General features: G+C 40.8%; 1 protein-coding gene across 1 annotated transcript in view; it reads left to right on the top strand.

Moving 5' to 3' along the window:
- The window catches only part of SDCCAG8 (serologically defined colon cancer antigen 8), a 434,015-nt gene that overhangs the window by 48,133 nt on the left and 365,371 nt on the right, over nt 1-20,511 (top strand). Inside the window, exons 5-6 of the mRNA XM_030196427.1 lie at nt 1,555-1,680; nt 8,076-8,297. Coding sequence (XP_030052287.1) covers nt 1,555-1,680; nt 8,076-8,297 — 348 coding nt within the window. The remainder of the gene's footprint in view (nt 1-1,554; nt 1,681-8,075; nt 8,298-20,511) is intronic.

A 20,511-nucleotide genomic window follows, 5' to 3' on the forward strand; every position in this document is an offset into this window, starting at 1 on the left:
GTAGCTTACGATGCAATGGTGTGGCAGTCTTATATTTAGAGGTTCTACATGTCATCTGGGCAGCTGTATTTTGCAGTATCTGAAGACGGCGACGAATGACACTGCTGCAGCCCACATAAATGATATTGCAGTAGTCCAAATGTAACATTAACAGTGTTTGAACTATTAATACAAATGTGCCCGCTTCGAAGCATCCCAAATGCGTCTCAGTTTTCATACTAGTTTGAATATCCTAGGTGTAATAAATTGGCTATGAGGTTCAAAAGTTAAGTGCCTGTGCCATCTGTGAATTTAGCCCTATGTACATACTTTCCAATACCAGATTTGCTTCCTTAAGTGCCCAGAAAAAATGGAAGGAGGGGAGGGGAAGACAAAAAAGGTGTTCTGTTTTGCTTCTCTTGCTCCCCTCTGCTTTGCTCCCCTCTCCCGATCCTCTTTTCTCCTGGGATCCCTTCTTACCTTCCCCTGGGTTCCAGAGCAGTGGCAACAGCAAATGCACTTAAAGATTTAATGTGAGGCCTGCAAGCCCTGGCACTCTGAATAGGTCCTGTTTTGGTCTGCCCCCTCACATTCCAGTGCCTATCAGAAGTCAGAGTTTGGTCAAGTAAAGGTTGCCAAGTCCTTTTAATTCAATTTGACTTGGCAGCAAGATTCGACATAGTGGATCATCAGGTCCTACTTTATCCAATTTTCATAACTAACTATTTTATTTTGTGTTGGAAGTTGAAATCTCCAAACAGCTATTAGCCTAGTCTCCTCTATTAACTGTGAAATATGTGCCAGGATATTCCTGGCTTAAAGTTGAGTTTAGACATCCTATCTAAAATGAGATCCATAGGAAGGTTAAAACCTCTTCCTAAAATGATAAGAGATAGAGAGAGGTCAGTATTTAAGGTTTCTGCCTGTTCATGAAGAGGATGGAGAGTCGGTTAGGAGCATAAAGCCAAATTAATAGCAGTTGCATATTAGCATGAGAGATTTATTTTAAAAAATTATATCCGGTACCATCTACATTTCTAGACAACTTACATAGTGACATTCACAATAAATGTAACAAACATAAAATATAAGACATATCAACAAATAAAAAAATTTGTCATACAATGAAATAAATTATTCAAATGCCTGCTGAAAAAAAAGACTTAATTGTTTCCTAAAGGAGAGTACTGGTTGAGCTTGTCCCAGTTGCAGTGGTATTGAATTCCACAATTTTGGAGCTCCCACCATAAATATTGTCTCTTTGTATTCCTACAATCTCATCTGTCTAAATAATGGAATTTTGAGCAAACTCTGCCTCTGCGATTTCAGAGAATGAATAGGAGCATAAATGTTCATAGTAGTATTTTAAATACCAGTGTCAGAATCGTAAAACGAATCTGTCAAAGGATGGAAAACCAGTGTAATAATATGAGCATTATATGAACTCAACTCTTGCTGGTTGAAAGATAGAAGGGGTACTGGTGTACTACTATAAAATCCTCAGCATATACAATCTTATATGTGTAAGCTTTGCCTTCAAGTTTTCATATATATTCTTTGCTTTTAACACTACAGGATGAATTGTCCAGTATGAAACAACGAATACGAGTGGTTGTGCTTGAAAATGAAGAACTCTGTGAAGCGATGAAATCCAGGGTACTGCAGGAGACTATGAGAGAGCAAACTCTTTTGGATGGCTCAGTAAGCGTGACATATGTTAATTTCTTCAACAAGATATTCGTGTGTTAGATTTTTCATGGTTTTGATGTGGTAGGCTATATAGTGTATGCATTTTTTGATTTGGAGGTTTCATTATACTATGCAACTATATCATTGTCCGCAAAGACCCTCTTTAGACCCAATATTTTTACCTTGGGAGCAACAAACAAAATATCCGAAAAGCTAAGAGGAAAAGGATTCTTGAATTGGAATGAAACTCTAGACTGTTAACTGAAATAGTTATTACTGAATAACTTTAGTAAAAAATTGAATCGTTTTGCTATTTGCTTGAATAGTATTTATTTAAGAGACTTATAGCTTGCAATTTCTGAAAATTAATGTAGGTTACAACATATGAATGCAACTAAAATTAGTTGAACAAAACAGTAACAATCAACACTAAAATCATGTAAAAATGAAATAAAAACATTTGACAGCACATATGAAGCCAATAAAATTAAATTACATGTAAAAGCTAAACTGTGGCACATCCAATAAAACATCAATTGCAGATTAATTATGTGGCCTGCTGGATTACGAATGCAATGAGCTGTTTTTGTAATGATATAATATCAGTCTTTAGATGTAACTCAACAGAGAGAGAGTTCAACAGCATCTGGGCAGTTACTGAGAAAACACGATCTCTAGTCTCATTCAAACAAACCTGCTGGTAAGTTGGGACATCCATTAAGCATTGTGCCTCTGATCTCTTGAGTTCTAGATGGGCAGTAAAACCTTAGCAAAGTGGCTGTAGTAATCGGAGCTTCGTTACATAAAGCCTTATACACAAGTATAAGTATATTGAATTTAATTTGTCAGAAGATTGGCATCCAGTGCATGGTTTATACAAGGGGTGTTGCAAAAATAGAGATTAGCCCTGATTAATATGCATTCATGAGCGTTATGTGCTACCTGGGGCAGCCATCATATATATTCTGGAATATCCAACAATAAACCATTACAATGGTCTGTATAAGAGATTAAGAAGGACTGAAATGCTATATGCAAATTATCAAAGGAATTATTAGGAAAGGAATGGAAAACAAAATTGAGAATGTTATAGTGCCTTTTTATCGCTCCATGTTACGACTGCACCTCAAATATTGTGTGCGGTTCTGGTCACCGCATCTCAAAAAAGATATAGTAGAATTAGAAAAGGTACAGAGAAGGGCGATGAAAACGATAAAGGGAATGTGATGACTTCCCTATGAAAAATGGCTAAAGCGTCTAGGGCTCTTCAGCTTGGAGAAGAGATGGCTAAGAAGAGAGGTTTATAAAATACTGAGTGGACTGGAACAGGTAGATGTGAATCTCTTGTTTACTCTTTCCAAAAATACTAGGACTAGGGGGAACACAAAGAAGCTACTAAGTAGTAAATTTAAAACGAATCGGAGGAAATATTTCTTCACTCAACATGTAATTAAACTCTGGAATTCGAATGTGGTAAAAGCAATTAGCTTAGCAGGGTTTAAGAAAGGTTTCGACAAATTCCTAAAAGAAAAGTCCATAAGCCATTATTAAGATGGACTTGGGAAAATCCACTGTATATTTTAGGATAAGCAGCATAAAATCTGTTTTTCTGTTTGGGATCTTGCCAGGTACTTGTGACCTGGATTGGCCACTGTTAGAAACAAGATACTGAGCTTGATGGACCTTTGGTCTGTCCCACTATAGCAATACTTATGTTCTTATGTTAAAGGTCAAACACAATTTCAGTAACATAGCATCCACAACTTAAAGGATGCAGTCAACTATATTCAGAGCAGAACAAAAAAGAGGCAGTGTCTTGCAGCAATAGAACAGAGCAACACCAAAGCAGACACTGTGAAGTTCAAAAGAGTCTTTATTCAAACAAATCCCAACATGGCCATGTTTCACCAAATAGGCTGCATTAGGGGTAAGCATAAACAATTAGCAAAAATTACAAACAAAACAGATAAATTACACTGAATCAATCATAAACATTTTCATATAACCACCTCTCCAGAACTATGTAAGCAACTTTGAGCCTGCTAATAAGTGGGAAAAGGTGGGATACAAATGTAATTAATAAATAAGAAGTAAAAACTTCTACATAAAAAATCTTTTTAATAATAATCAAATGAATCAAACTTAATATCAACATATATATGTATGGCACATGAAAAAGATCAAAAAGTATCAGAACCAATATAAATGCCCAAGAAATATAATAGGTAATATAAATGAGTTAAAAAAACAAAACAAAAGCAACATACCTAACCAGGTTCACACAACATTTACCCTGGCAGTGTAAATTACAAAAGAGGTATACTTGTCATTTCTAGGATGTAACAAAATGATTGAAAATATGCATACAATCATAATAATTTAAAAACATTATTTCCATCTTTTGCATTAATTAATAGCAAACATCTAGATTTCAATCATCTTTAAACATAGTGAAAAAATGGCAATACTTCATTTGTACTGGAGTCATTGAGAATAGCAGAAGGAAAATAAAAACGGTAAAGAGAAAATATTTCTTTGTACGGGTACCTGGAAGGCAGCTGATGGAAGTGCTAGGCATCTGGAGCTGAGGACCTTGGAGTTCTCCCCCCCCCCCCCCCCCCAGAGAAGGCTGGGAGGATATGCTGATGGGCTGCAAGACCTCCACACCACCTGGAAGGTGAAAGGAATGAGTCCTAATAGACCTTTTGCAATCTCAACAAGAGGTGCATTTAAATATCTCCTAAAGGAAAGGGGGTGGGGTTTGATACCCCACCTTTCTGTAGTTACAATCAAAGCATTTTGCATATTATATACAAGTACTTATTTTATGCCTGGGGCAATGGAGGATTAAATGACTTGCCTAGAATCACAACAAGTTGCAATTGGAATCAAACCCAGTTCCCTTTACTCCATCAATCTTGGTCAAAGAACTAAGATTTGTAATGTTTCTTAAATGCACAGAACAGGGCTGTGTTCCAACACTTTGGAATGCCAACCCTCAGATGTAAGATTAGAATTAAAATACCAGGGCATCTGTAAGAAATTGGGAAAAAAAAAATATATATATATAAATAAATAAATTTGTTTTACCCGTTATTTCAGGGTTATAAACCAATTATTGACTTTATCTATAGCAAACTTTATACAGTATGTAATATTCTATTCAGATTATTACTTTTCTTATTTTATTAGGAACTTTTGTTATTTGAATTATTTTGATTATTGTCTGTAAACTGATTTATTATTTGTAACTACTTTGTATTCAGTAAGCAAACTAGATATATTTTGCGTATAGTAAATGACTGGAAATGGTGAATACAATGTTCTCATTCTGTTCCCTAGGACACACAAAGCTATTCAGGTTTTTTTTTTATTTTTTTTATTTTATTGAATTTTCCTTACATTTATGTAAAAAGCATAAATTGGAATTAAAGAAATATACATTCTATTTGAAATAATCAATCATGCAAAATGTCAATTATATTAGTCCACATTACATGATCCAAGAACTAGGTACTTAAAGTTAACAAGGCTGAAACAGTTTTTTTATCACAGCCTAATTACAGGAGGAAGGGCAAGAATCCAAATCGGGGCAGCCGATTAAGCGTACAATTCAAAGTTAACCCTAGAACGCATGACGTTAAAAATATACATATTAACGTCATGGGGGCCTTTTAGGCCCCCATGCACATAATGTAGAAAAACACACTTAAATAAGTTTCACAAGTTTATTTCAAAATTGCTCAATAAAATATGAATAGTGGACAACATTTTAATTATAATTTTTCACAGAAAACACCAAAAAATCTTTTTTTTTCCCAAATTTCACGCAAAGACATGAAAACACACAAAAATGCATAGAAATCTATAGCAAACTAGCTGCAGCTACATTTTTATTCTAACTTTCTTTTCTATTATATTAGTCTTCCAAACAATTCTGACATGTTATTTTTTCAGAAGAGTGTTCTTTGCAAACAGTTTCCTTACAAGTGGAACAATATCGCTCAGTTTTCCTTTCTATGTTTCTTGGACACATGAAACAACGCTTTCGTTTTCTTTCTCCTGGCTCTGGAGTAATCTGAAACTGTACGCCACACCGTTTCATTGGTTCTTTAGTTTTCTTTGGCAAGCATTTCAAGTCGCTTCGCTCTATCATGTGAGGTATTACAAGTTCATGACAAATGTCCTTCAAGAATAAGCGTCTCCTGTCCTTCCTCTGTGCATGAAATTCAGGATGAGTTTCTGTATAAATAATGAATGAATTTAGGGCTGCTACATCAAGCATATTTGAAAATAGTACTACAGGCCATCGTTTTGTTTGCCTCTTACACGAATATTCTCCCACCATCTCATCCATTTTATCTACACCTCCTTTTGTTGCATTGTAATGCAGGATGATTTCTGGTTTCAATTTTTGGTTATTGCTGTCAACACTGCAATCGTGATGCATGGTACTGAGTAAAATTACAGATTTCTCCTTCTTTGCCTTGTAAGATACCAAAGTCGCTTTGTTATTGAATCCAAAGACACTCTCATAAAGTGCTCGCTGACGATTGTGTTTGAGTGCTGCTGGAATTTCTCGTCTGTTTTGCTTTATAGTACCAACAAGTGTAATAGCTTTTGCAAGCAGAAAATTGCCTAGTTCAACATTGGTGAAATAATTGTCCATGGTGATGTTTCTACCTGAATTGAATATTGGAACAGCAAGAGTTTTGACTATTTCAGACCCCAGATCCTTCTGTACTGGTGCACCAACCTCTTTGCCACAGTAGATTACGCCATTTATGCCATAATAATTTGCAGAATCACACATCCAGAAGATTTTTATACCGTACTTGGCTGGCTTGCTGGGCATGTATTGTATGAATTTGCAGCGTCCTCTGAACGGTACAAGTTGCTCATCTACAGTAACATTAGTACTAGGATTGTAAAGTTTTGTGCAATTTTTGATAAATATGTTCCAGATATAACTGATAGGGGCTAATTTGTCTGTTTCAAACCTCGCTGCACGAGTTCGCTTATCATCAAAGCGAATGATCCTTCTAATTTCCTCATATCTGCCCACTGACATTGTCGCCTTATAGTGTGGATCAGAAAGTGGGTCCAGAAATAATTCTCGTATTGGGACATCATACGATTTTTGACTCCCTGCCAGCAGGAAAAGTCCAATATATGCATAAAGTTCCTCTTTTGAGATATTTTTCCAGGACTTATTTTTTGCTGAAGCGATACGTCTTCCTTCTAGGTTTGAACATAATAGGACCTCTTCTGCAATATTGTCAGAAAAATAAGTACAGAATACATCTTTAGGGGTAAAGTAACTGGGACTTCCCACAGCTCCTTGAGCCTGTCTCACAATATTGTGTATTGGAGTACGTCCGACTAATGTAGGATTACTGTCCCAAAAAACATTCGTTTTGGATGTTCTACTTATCACTTCTTGAGGATCCACTAGATTCACTTCTTCATCATCAGAAGAATCACTGGATGAGGATGTTTGATTAGCTGGTGGCAGATATTCTTCATCAGACAAAGATAGTTCACTTTCATCATCGCTTTGAAACATAATCGCTTCAATCTCTTGGTCAGTCAGACACTTGGAGGAAGACTGTGCCATTGCTGACTAGATGTTAGAAAATGAAACAGATTTCCTCTCAACAGCTTATCTTATCACAGGTCCTTCAGCAATTAGCTCACAGTGTATACTGTCCTCAGTGTTCAGAGGACCTGAGGTGATGTCATGGCCTTATCACTCCCTCCAAAAATCACATGACATCCTCACATGTTATTATCCACACCCTGGCCTCTCCACCAGCATTACTGAGTACAAATAAAGTAACTTGAGACACAAACACTTCTGAGAACATGATAAAAACAGCGGGGGCCTAAAAGGCCCCCAATTCGTACAGATGTAGTTTTCACCAAACAAGCATTGTTACACCATAATGCCTATGAAAAAAAATTATATGAACAACTGGATATTATCAACAATGACATACTTCAGTAATACCTTGAGTTTCAAAATTCTAACTAAAGTAATTTTGCAGATAATAGCAAAAATGTAAGCATGGGGGCCTAAAAGGCCCCCAATATGCGTTCTAGGGTTAACAACACATTACTTTTTACTAACTATAAATTCCATAAGTTTTCCTGGTTCAAAAAAAATATATAATTTGTGGATTCTAAAGAAATATAACATTTACAAGGAAGCTATTCAGGTTTTGAGGATAAACACAGTGAATATGCAGAAGATACATTTGCATACAGGCAAATTAGGGTATGAAAATTTGGCCATGCATATTCATTGTGAATATTCTGAACACCAGACTGGTTGGCTGTTTTCTTGATGCTTAAGGTATGTAGGATGATACAATGCTTTTAACAACTTCTGGTTTATTGCTTTACAGGCTAGTGCGCAGAATTCCTGGATTAGAGCAGATGATTCTAGAACTCAGCAAGCTATTGAACAGCCACAATTGCATAATACCAACACCTTAATGTCAGGAGAAGGCAAATCACAGATACAACGGGTTCTCAAGCAGTCGTTATTGAATGATAATAAACAACATACTGTTGATTTATCTGCATCAATGGCAGCCCTAGAGCTAGAAAAATGGCAGCAAGAACTGGTTTGTATTTTGTTCATTGTATTTTTGGGAGATTGCAGTCCTGCTTTTAAACAGAAATGTATTTTCCAGGTGTTTTATAGAGATGCTAGCATGTTATGGGTAAGAAAAGAATAGAAATAGAGGTGGTGAGGAGGTGGCAGCATATTATGATTTTCTATCTGACTTATCAGTGTCTGATCATAAATAAAATAAAGCATTATGCAATTTGAAATCACTTGTTCCTTGTCATCATGCAGATGAATCCATTACGAGTGGGTTGTGTCCATCAACCAGAAGGGGGAGATAGAGAGCACTGAAAAACCATAGCTCCATCAGTATTCTCTATCTCGCCAGCAGGGTGGAACAGCCCGGAGATGGAGCGGAGCCCCTTACGGAGGTGGCACCGCGGATGGAGTTGGCCTTGTCATTTTTGGCTGATGCCCTTCATGATCTGGTCAGAGCTTCGGCTAAACAGATGGCTGTAGCGGTGGCGGCTCTTCTGTGGCTATGGCATTGGGCAGCTGACATGGCCTCTAAGCAAAGGTTGGTGAAGTTGCTCTTTCAAGGCCTTCTCCTGTTTGGTGAGGAGATGGAGAAAATTGTGAAAGGCCTGGGGGATGCCAAACTCCAGCACTTACCCGAGGATAGGCCGCGGCCTTCTTCCAAGGGTCAGGTGGTTCCCTCCTCTTACAGACCTCGCTTCCGTGAAGCTAGAAGGTACTGCCCGGGGCGTTCTGCTGGGTTCACTTCGCGTGCCCGTTTTCAGCAGAGGAACTCCTTTCGCTCGGACAAACGTTCCGCAGCAGCAGGCTGAAGACCTGGAGTTCATGGGCGACCCTCTCAATGATGGTGCGCCGGCCCCCTCCTTGATTCCTGTGATAGGAGGATGACTTTCCCTCTTTCTCGAGGAGTGGGCCAAGATTACCTCAGATCAGTGGGTCTTGGACCAGATCAGAGAAGGCTACAGAATAAAATTCAATGTCCCGATAAGAGACGTGTTTGTGGAGTCCCGATGCAGTTCTGCCACCAAACGGGCGGCGGTAGAGGAGACTTTGCAAGGCTTGATTCATATTGGGGCGGTTTCCCCTGTGCCTCCTGCCGAATGTGGCTCTGGCCATTTACTTCATGGTGCCGCGAAAAGGAGGGTCTTTTCGGCCTATCCTAGACTTAAAACAAGTCAACAGGTCTCCGAACGTGCGGTATTTTCACATGGAAACCCTGCGCTCCATCATAGCAGCGGTACAGCCAGGAGAGTTTCTCACGTCTCTGGACCTGAAAGAAGCTTACTTGCACATACTAATTTGGCCCCCGCACCAGAGGGTTCTGCATTTTGCGGTGATGAGAAAACATTTCCAGTTTCGGGTCTTGCCTTCTGGCCTCGCCACAGCTCCCCGAACCTTTTGGGTAGTAGCTGCTTTTCTCAGGCAAGAGGGTATCCGGGTTCACCCGTACCTAGATGACTAGCTTATCAGAGCAGACTCTGCAGAAGAGAGTCGTGAGGTTCCAGCCGGAGTGTTCTCAGTAATGCAATCTCTGGGCTGGGTTGTCAATATAGCCAAAAGTAACCTGACCCCCTCTCAATCTCTAGAATATTTGGGGGTCCGGTTCGACACAGCCTCGGGGATGGTCTTCCTACCCGAGCAAAGGCGGTGCAAGCTTCAGAACCAGGTCCGTCTGCTCCTGAGGATGCCTCGCCCGTGAGCTTGGGACATAGTCCAGCTGTTGGGGTCGATGACGGCCGCTTTGGAAGTAGTGCCTTGGGCGAGAGCGCACCTGAGACCTCTGCAGTGCTCTCTGCTTCAACGGCGGTCTCCAATATCTCAGGATTATCATTGCAGACTCACGTGGCTCCCTGTGGCCCGGCTCAGTATGGAATGGTGGCTCTCAGACAGCATGCTGCGGCGAGGAATGCCGCTAGCACTCCCCGATTGGTGCCTGGTGGTAACAGATGCCAGCCTGAAGGGCTGGGGTGCACATTGCCGGGGAAGGCATGCCCAGGGTCTTTGGACACCCGAGGAGTCGGAGTGGTCCATCAATCGCTTGGAGTTGAAAGTAATTTTCCAGGCGCTTCTGGCCTTGCAATTGACCCTGGAAGGATTGGCTGTCAGAGTTCTGTCGGACAACACGGCAGCAATGGCCTACAAAAATTGCCAAGGAGGCACTCAGTGCATAGCACTGGCCGCGCAGATTTGCTACTGGGCCGAGCTTCATCTGCAGTTTCTGTCAGCAGCTCATATTGCAGGTCAGAGCAATGTGCAAGCCGATTATCTGAGCAGAAATCAAATCGACCCAGTGGAATGGGAACTTGCAGACGAAGTATTCCTGCAGATATGTGCCAAATGGGGAAAGCCCGTAATGGATCTTATGGGGTCAAGCACAAATGCCAAAATCCTGTGCTTCTACAGCAGACTGAGAGATCCTCGTTCGGCAGGGTTGGATGCCTTGGCTCAACCCTGGCCTCAGGGCCTCCTGTATGTGCTCCCTCCGTGGCCCTTGATAGGGCGAGTACTCCTGCGGATTCGGCTCCACTAAGGAGAGGTGGTTCTCATTGCCCCGGATTGGCCCAGGAGGCCGTGGTATGCGGACCTCCAGCGGATGCTGGTAGAGGATCCCCTGCCATTACCTCTGGTACCGAACCTGTTGTCACAGGGCCCGGTGACCATGGAGGACGCCTGCTGCTTTGGTCTTACGGCATGGCTATTGAGAGGGCGCAATTGAGAGACAAGGGATATTCCAGTAAAGTCATTTCCACTCTCCTACAGGCCCGCAAGCGTTCCACTTCCGTGGCTTATGCCAGGATTTGGCACCAATTTGAGGCTTGGTGTGCTTCTAAAGCAATCACACCCATGCGGGCTTCTGTCTCGCCGATACTTGACTTTTTGCAGGATGGTTTACAAAAAGGCTTGGCCTATAATTCCCTGCATGTTCAAGTGGCAGCCTTAGCATGTTTTCGAGGGAAGGTCGCTGGGCTCTCTCTGGCTGCTTGCCCGGATGCGACACGGTTTCTTAGAGGGGTGCTTCGGCTCTGTCCTCCCGTGCGGGCTCAGTGTCCGGCCTGGAATCTGGGATTAGTTTTAAAGGCCCTTCAATGTTCGCCCTTCGAGCTGCTTCGGCGAGCTTCGGAGAAGGATGTGACCTTAAAGACGGTCTTTTTGGTGGCCGTGACATCGGCGAGATGGGTATCTGTGAGCTCCAGGCGCTGTCCTGTCGAGACCCATTTCTGCAATTCTCAGAGTCCGGAGTAATGGTACGTACGGTGCCTTCCTTCATGCCTAAGATGGTTTCAGCATTTCACCTAAACCAGCCTATTTCCCTGCCCTCCTTTTATAAAGAGGAGTTTCCAGAAGCCTATGGGCAGTTGCACCTTCTGGATGTGCAAAGGGCTCTGTTGCAATATCTGCACATTTCAAATGCCTTCAGGACCTCTGACCATCTTTTTGTTCTTTTGTCAGGTCCTCGCAGAGGGTCTCCAGCGTCTAAGGCCACTATAGCCCGTTGGCTTAAAGAAGCTATCTTTTCAGCATATCTGCTATCTGGCTGGCTTCCGCCTGAAGCCTTTAAGGCTCATTCCACAAGAGCGATTTCCTCTTCTTGGGCTGAAACTGGAGCACTCTCTCTACAAGAGATATGTAGTGCAGCTACTTGGGCTTCTAAGCTCTCGTTTGCCCGACATTACAGGCTGGATGTGGCTGCCAGGAGGGACGCGCATTTTGGAGCACAAGTGCTGGCGCGTGGTGTGGCTTGTTCCCACCCTATCTAAGGATTGCTTTGATACATCCTACTCGTAATGGATTCATCTGCTTGATGACAAGGAAAAGGGAAAATTAGGTTCTTACCTTGGTAATTTTCTTTCCTTTAGTCATAGCAGATGAATCCATGAGCCCTCCCTCTGTGGTTCATTATGCGATTCATGTTACTTTTATGTTCAGTTTTTCCTGTAGATATGTTCCCTCATTGGGAGAAGTTGGAAAACAGTCTTCAGGATTTCTGTTCAGTTACAGGAAGATGAGTTCATTCCCTCCAGGAGGATGAGTCCATTCCCTCCTTTGACTTATAGCTGCAGTTTTGGGGCATTCATCCGCTGTGAGGAAAGTTCATATTATTATGCTTTGCGGTGTTACACTGCTTTGGAAGCTTCAAATACTGAAGAGGCAGATGGAGCTAGCTGGCCATGAGGCACTATGGTTTTTCAGTGCTCTCTATCTCCCCCTGCTGGTTGATGGACACAACCCACTCGTAACGGATTCATCTGCTATTACTAAAGGAAAGAAAATTACCAAGGTAAGAACCTAATTTTCCCTTTTATATTTCATATATAGTATTTTAATTTTGTAAATAATGGTGTTTACCCCCCTCCCCCAAAGAGCTTATGAAGAATATTTATGTAATACTAGAATTTGATCTGTATCAGTATAATAATTTATTTTCTGAAATGGTTGAATTATGTATAGTTTTAATTACATATGGCATGTTACATGTATCTCTTTGAGGGCAACAGAATAGGAAGTCCTCACAATATGGATGATTCGCTGACAAAACTGATGCGGGAAACACTACTCCAGTTTAGAATTTCTGAGTAGGCTCACCAGTCGGTGGCATCAGTCTCCACCTGCTGCTGGCATACAGGCCACTTCAGTCTTTGTCTTTTCATGGAGTGGGTCCTATGCACCTTAGCTGAGCTCATCTCAAACATTCTTTTTTCTGAAGAATTTGTGAGTTTGTAAGTTTCTTCAAGAACTGTTGCTGTCATGCAGTGCTTTTTCCTTGGGATCTTGCCAGGTATTTGTGATCTGGATTGGCCACTGTTGGAAACAGGATGCTGGGCTTTATGGACCTTTGGTCTTTCCCAGTATGGCAATACTTATGTACTTCCTATTAGCATTTTAGGTAGGTTTGTTGGTCATTTTTAAGTTTGCTTTCTTTTTTCTGTGCTTTGCTCAATATAGGCCTTGTCCAGACCTCAGTCTTCTAGTTCAGATATTTTTCATCATTGAGTTATTTGATTTCCATTTAGCAATTTTTCCCAATGACGTGTCCCAAAAGAAGGCCCCTAGCGATTTTAAGAAGTGCATCCAGCACAGGGTTGGTAGCAAGAGACTGTCAAGGTGGCTTCGTATTGAGCAAGTTCCAGCCTCACCCCTGATAATCTTGTGCCTTCTACTACCATAGACATGCAGAATACCGTAGCTTTGCAGCAAGGCAATGCTACTAGATATTATTATCAAAACCTGTTAAATTAGACTTTGCAGCCATGCCAACGCAAGGGGTAAAAAGATCAAAGCAGGATCCTCTCGCCACACAGAATGCTGTATGGCTTAAAGAAATGGATATTACACTAAAAGTTTTATCAGAATACCATAGCTTTATCAGCTCTTTATGGGCATGTGCTTGTTAAGACATTGTATGCAGTGTGGCGGAGTATGCTGACATTCTCCCTTGGGAAAAAGCTAATGAACTCCGTTCGCTAGTGTGCAAAGAAAAATAGAGTGGAAAATACATACTCTGAGCAACTTAAAATATTTTCAATGCATTGAGATTTGCTGCAATGGGTAATGGCACCCAGAGACTCGCAAGTATGATCTGCAGAAAAGGCATGCTGATGTGCTGTAGAAAGAATGTTCTGAGAAATAAGGTGCAGCAGACTGCTGCCTTGATCAAGCAGTAGTGATGCTTTTAAAAACCTCTTCAAGTCCATTTCCAATCCGACTTCCTCCTCCTGGAGGTCAAATCCACTTCCAACCCGACTTCCTCTTCCTGGAGGTATAAGAGTGGAAGGAAAAGGAGATCCTATTACTCTCAAAGGCATAGGTTTCCTACCCTCTTGCACTTATCCAAGCAAGACAGGGTTCTCACTTTCACTCCAGACAGCAGAGGGCTCAAGAGCCCCAAATAGCTCCATGGCCAAAGCTGGATATGGGGTTTTTGACTGTCTCCATAAGAATATAGCCAGCATTTCTGTGTCTGTACTGGACAGCCTACCTGTAGGAGGGAGGCTCATCTTCTTTGCAAACTGCTGTCCTCTTTTAACTTCTAGTTGGTGGGTTCTAAAGATCATCTGGCTTGGATACTGTCTTAATCTATTCACACTTCTCCAGATTTCCCATCAAGGGCATCATGTTCTGTTCAAGCTTTCAGCATCAGGACATAGAAAGGAACTCTCTTCCTTCTTCGAAGCTGATACAGTAGAACCTGTTCCACTAGTGGAAAGTGGGCATGGATTTTATTCCAAGTATTTCTTGATCATAAAAAAAGACAAGGGGATTCCATCTCATCCTAGATCTAGGGACCCTGAGCAAGTTTCTAGTAAGAGAAGTTTAGGATGGTTTCTCTGGGAACCCTACTTCCTTTTCTGCAAAGCAAAGACTGGCTATGTTGGCTGGACTTAAATGATGCTTACGTTTGCATAGAGATAAATCTCAGTCAGAGGAAGCATCTTGGATTTGTCATAGGGAAACACTATTCCCAGTACTATGTCAGACCATCAGGTATTCACAAAATGCCTTGTGGTAATAGCAGCATATATACATAGATTGGAAATGCAAGTGTTTCCTGTTTGGACAATTGACTAGTGAGGAGTGTATCTCTGGGAGGGACAGAAGGTTTAGTGCACATAGCCATTCAAGTGCTAGAATTGTTAGGGTTCACCAGAAATTACCCTAGATCTCACCTAAACCCATCACAGCAATGGTAGTTCATAGGATTTCCACCAGAAATGACTTGGGCAACAGCCTTTCCACCTCAGAAGAGGATCACCAGTTTAGTGTTCATATTGGAAAAAATCCAAACAAGTTAGCCGATACCAGTATGGCAGATGTACCATATGACTCAACATCTTAATTTGAGACAGGTGCAGTACACTTTGAGCTGTCAGTGAATGCAGGAAAATGGGAAGCTCCGGGATGTAATTTCTGTCACTACTCCTATCTGGAATTCACCGTCCTGGTGAATGAATCTGGTGAAAGGTGCCCCCTTCCAAATTTCTCCATTTTAGGCAATGTTAATGACAGATGTATCCAAACTGGCCTGGGGAGCCTGAGCAGGTGGGGTTCTCACTCAGGGGGGATATAGTCCTCCCAGCTACATTTTCTGGAATTGAGATCAATAAGGAACACTCTAAAGGGTTTCAAAGATTGGTTGGCCAACAAAATTATTGTAATTCAGACGACAATAAAGTACCTATGTACTGCATCAACAAGCAGGGAGGAACAAAATTCCTACCTTCTGTGTAGGGAGACTGTCAAGATGTAGAACTGAGATATCTTTCATGGTATAACTCTCAGAGCCACATACCTGGCAGGCAAGGACAACTGCCTGATGGACAAACTGAGTTGAGTTTATATTCACATGAATGGTCCCTGGACAAGAAAGTGGCTGTCTGTTTGAGAGTGAGGCATCCCCTCAAAAGATCTGTTTGCCACATCTTACAACGGGAAAGTCCCTCAGTTCTGCGCTAGAATAGGGACACAACAGCAAACTACAGTGATGTGAGAAAGTCCCTTCCTCCTCTTGATTTCCCATATTATTGCATATACACCACACTGAATATTAGACAAAGGGAACCTGAGTAAAGAATTTTTAAGCTACTGCTTCATTTATTTAAGGAACAAAGTTATCCAACACTCACATCACCCATGTGAAAAACTAACTGCCCCTTAAACTTAATAGTTGGTTAAACCACTTTAAGCAGAAATAATTGCAACCAAACACGTCCTGTAATTAAATATCAGTCTTTCACATCACTGCTGAAGAATCATAGCCCATTCTCCTTTGTAGAACTGCTTTAATTGTGATACATATGTAGGTTTTTGTGCATGAGCTGCTTGTTTCAGGTCCTGCCACAGCATCTCTATTGGGGGTTCAAGTCAGGACTTTGACTAAGAAAATCCAAAACTTACATATTGTTTCTCCTCAGCCGTTAGATACAGTTTTGCTTTTATTTTGGATCATTGTCTTGCTGCATAACACAAAAACGCTTCAGCTCACGTACAGATGACAAGACATTCTCCTTAAGAATTTTTTAGTGTAGTGCAGAATTCATGGTTTTTCAATAATAGTAAGTTTTCCAGATCCTGAGGTAGCAAAATGTCCCCACTTCATCACACTACCATCATCTTGTTGACTGTTGGTATGATGTTTTACTGTGGAATGCTGTATTTGTTTGATTCCAGACAGAATGAGACCTCTGTTTTTCCAAAGACTTCCACCTTTGACTCATTTGTCCATAAACCATAATCCCAAAAGACTTTTGGAAATCCAGGTGTGTTTTTGCAAATATGAGATGAACGTTGATGTTACTCTTGGATAGCAGCAGTTTCTGCCTTGCTGCTCTCCCTTGAATCTCATTTTTGCCCAGTACATTTCTTATTGGAGAGACATGAACACTGACCATAGGTGAGGCTAGAGAGTTCTGCAGTTCTTTGAATATTCTTCTGGTATTGTGAGGGAAACAGTTTGGAACCCCATGGATGTATGGTAGATGTGTATATGATGGCACTAAGTCTAGAGGAAGACACACCTAAGCACAGGTCCCAAGATCCCCAAATCCTCATTTTAGCTATTGGTAAGAACCTTGGACTGCCAAAAGTATATATAAATCAAATTTATTTAGCACTGCCACAAAATAAAGTGCAAACAAATAAAGGTTTCTAGAACAGATCTGTCAGTTCCCAACTCTATATCCTAATACAAACACTTAGGATAATAAAATAAACAGAAGTCAGATGATGTCAGAGCACACTCCCTATTGGCAAAAGTTACTTCTAAACCTAGCTGTAATAGTGATCACTGTTGGTAGAGTTGTCTCTTCACAGTGATAGCTGGAACATCAAGGCTGGTAATGCAGGTGGTGGTACCCTCACTGTTTGATCTTCTGTTGTGCTGCTGTCGTCTGTGTGGTAACTGCTGCTGCTGCTGTTGTTGTTGTGTGTTTCTCTGCCGCTACAGGTGCATCTTTATATTATTTGTTATTACTAATGTCTTTCTCACAATGTGATATCATTATGATGACTGATTGGCCCAAGCCCTTTTGTTGTGGCCAATTGTAACCACAAGAATGTCTTCATCATCTTGGGTTATCATCCAATACTTGAGAAACCAAGTAGTCTGGAGCTGCATAAACACTAGTCCTTGTCCAAAGAGGCTTGCATTCCTCCAAATTAAGTCACATTGGTCATCTGATAATTCCTTCAGGATCACATCCATTACCTTTATCAGATGCAAGGCAGGACACAAGTCTTTTAGAACAGAATACAGAGCATGCATATGGCATCACAAGCCAGCACCACAAGTTTGGTTGGATTAATGTCTCTGATATACTGGTTATGTTGTGGCAGGGAGCTTTGCCCCCTATAGTTTGTCTTATGACTTCCTGGATGGATTGTTGCTGTGTCCTTGGGAGTAATTTTCGCAGTCTAGCCACGCCTGGGAAAATTTACCACTGTTCCCGAGTCTTCTCAATTTGGTGATAATGGCTCTCACTGTGTTTCAGTGGACTCAGAACTTTAGAAGTGGCTATGAAACCCTTTCCAGACTGATATATTTCAATAACTTTTTTCTCGTCTGAAATTTACTTTGATTGTGGCATAGCGTTCTTGTATAACCTTTTGTGGTGTTTACTTCCCTCTCATGGTAGGATTCAATATATATTGAACATATGTTATGTTTAGACTCAACAGGGCTGACTGTAATCAAGCCTGGCTATGTGTAATCAGCTGAATCTAATTATCAATTAAATTTGGTCAATTGGTTAACTAAGGGGGGTGATATGGGTGTTCGATAACTTTATTTTTTAAATAAAAATGTATTAATAATTTAAAAACTTTGTTCTGTGTTTACTTAAGTTCCCTGTGTCTAATATTGCATTTTGTTTAAAGATCAGAAACCATTCAACATGGCATCTGTGCAATAGCGGAAATTAGAAGGAGGGGGAACTTTTTCACATCACAGTAGCCTCATATGTCTTGGCGAGAGGGGCTTGTCTACATGCATTCTCCCATACCTTTCATAGAGAAAACTCTCCTGAAAGACAAGACTAGGGAACCAAGGTTCTAATAGACTGGTACTGGCTGAGTCAGATCTGTTTCCCTCTTTTTTTTTTTTTTTTTCTGGAACTTTCTCATAAGGAGTTTCATGAGGTTGGAGTTTTCTCTAACATTGATAGCAGAGGCTTGGGGAACAATGGTACATCCCAGCATCATGTCCCTAGCCCTCACAGCTTTGACGATGTTAGGGTAAATTTGACTTCTTCAAATCTGAAAGACAGTGTATCAGAAGACCTTTTGGCTTTCAGGAAAGATTCTATTAGGAGGTCATACAGTTTTGAAATGGAAGAGGTTTGCTGTTTGGTGTGACAGACCTTAAATCTTTTTTTCTGTCCCCTATGAAAACTGCTTGAATATCTTTTATATCTGTCAGAATTAGATTTAAAAAAAACTGCAATTGGTACATATCATCATCCTTTAGAAGTTAGCCGCATCTCTCTACAGCTTTTAATTGTTCATTTTATGTAGGGCTTGCTTTATTAAAACCTCTCACTGTGTAATTGGACTTCAATGTTATTTTAACCCTGCTGATGAAAGCTCCTTTTGCACCACCGAAAACCTGTCAATATGAAGTACCTGATCTGAAAGGTATTGTTTTTGCTAGCAGTTGCCTCAGCTTACAGAGTTAGTGAGTTCCAGGATCTAGTAACTGATCTACCTTACACAAAGTTTTACATCAACAAAGTGATTCTGTGTATTAATCCAAAGTGGCTTCCAAAGCTGGTGTCAGAGTTACATCTTAACCAGTCACTTGTGCTGCCAGTACTTTTTTCTCAGGCTTCACACCCACATAGGTGAAATAACACTGCACACTTTGGATTGCAAGAGAGCTTTAGCTTTCTGTCTGAAGGAAACTAAAAGACCTTAGAGAGTTCACTCAGCTTTCATTTTTTCCAACCTAAACAGGATTGTGACTGCTATCAGCAAATGCACACTTTCTAATTGGCTAGCAGACTCAATTTCCTTCATATGTCCCAGCAGGCCTAGCTCTTGAGGTTCATATGACAGCTCGTAATGTCAGAGCTGTGGTGGAAAAGGTAGCCCACCTGAGGTCAGCATTCATGGAGGAGATTTAATCAGCTACTACATGGACATTTGTTTGCACATTCACATCTCATTACTGTGTGGAACAGGACTCACGAAAAACGACTATAGGTTTGGCCAGTCAGTCCTCCAGAATCTGTTTTGAGTTTAGAATTCAACTCCTAGGCCTATTTCTTTCAATTCTAGGCTGCTTTAAAAAAACAAAAAAGGACAAAACATTCAAAGGGCTTGTTGCCACAAAATAACTAACTAAATAAATAAATAATTAATGTTAGTATCTGTCCATTGCAGTGCCTTTAGTTGCAGTACTTTCCCCTTTTTAGTTGAAGGCAGCCTGTTACTAGGAAGTCCCATTGTGGTAAGGACTTGTGCTGTAACTGTTCACACAGAACACCTGATACAGGTAAATAACTTGGTTTTCTCCAAAGACAAGATAACAAGTTCTCACATACTCTCCTGTGGCACTCTAGTCTATTATAAATTGGACTGAAGCAGTTCAGCACAACAGTTGCAGGTGGGGAATGGTGCATAGTAAGCCTGTTAATAGCTTCTAGAAACTTCTGCAGCAGCATTTCCCACACTGGGCTCTATCGGTGACGTTGCTCATGTTCGGAGGTCTTATATCCTGCTGTCCATGAAGAGCTTCTGCAACAATCAAGTAATTTAAGGATCCTTTTACTAAAGCTTAGTGTGTGCTAATGGCATTGCAAACTAAAAGTTGTGTTCCTTATTTTATACCTATGGGACACATTGGACTTAGCGTCAAATTCCATCTCTGGCAGTCTTCAAATCTGGGCTAAAAGCCCACCTTTTTGATGCTGCTTTTAACTCCTAACCCATGCACTTGTACAGTACCCTTGTATGTTTTATCTCTCCCACCTTATTAATTCCCTTATCCCTTACTTGTCCTGTTTGTCCTAATTAGATTGTAATCTCTTTTGAGCAGGGACTGTCTCTTCATGTTCAAGTGTACAGTGCTGTGTACATCTAGTAGCGCTATAAAAATGATAATTAGTAGTAGTTACAGACTGGTCAGTTTTTATAAACATCCCAGCTGACTTTCTCAGGAGCAATATTGAAATCACACATTAAATAGTGCAAATCATTATGAGTTGTCTGCATTGTTTCCCAGTGTTATCATTGAGGTTCAT

The sequence above is a fragment of the Microcaecilia unicolor genome, chromosome 3, assembly GCF_901765095.1.
Source record: "Microcaecilia unicolor chromosome 3, aMicUni1.1, whole genome shotgun sequence".
Classification (NCBI taxonomy): domain Eukaryota; kingdom Metazoa; phylum Chordata; class Amphibia; order Gymnophiona; family Siphonopidae; genus Microcaecilia; species Microcaecilia unicolor.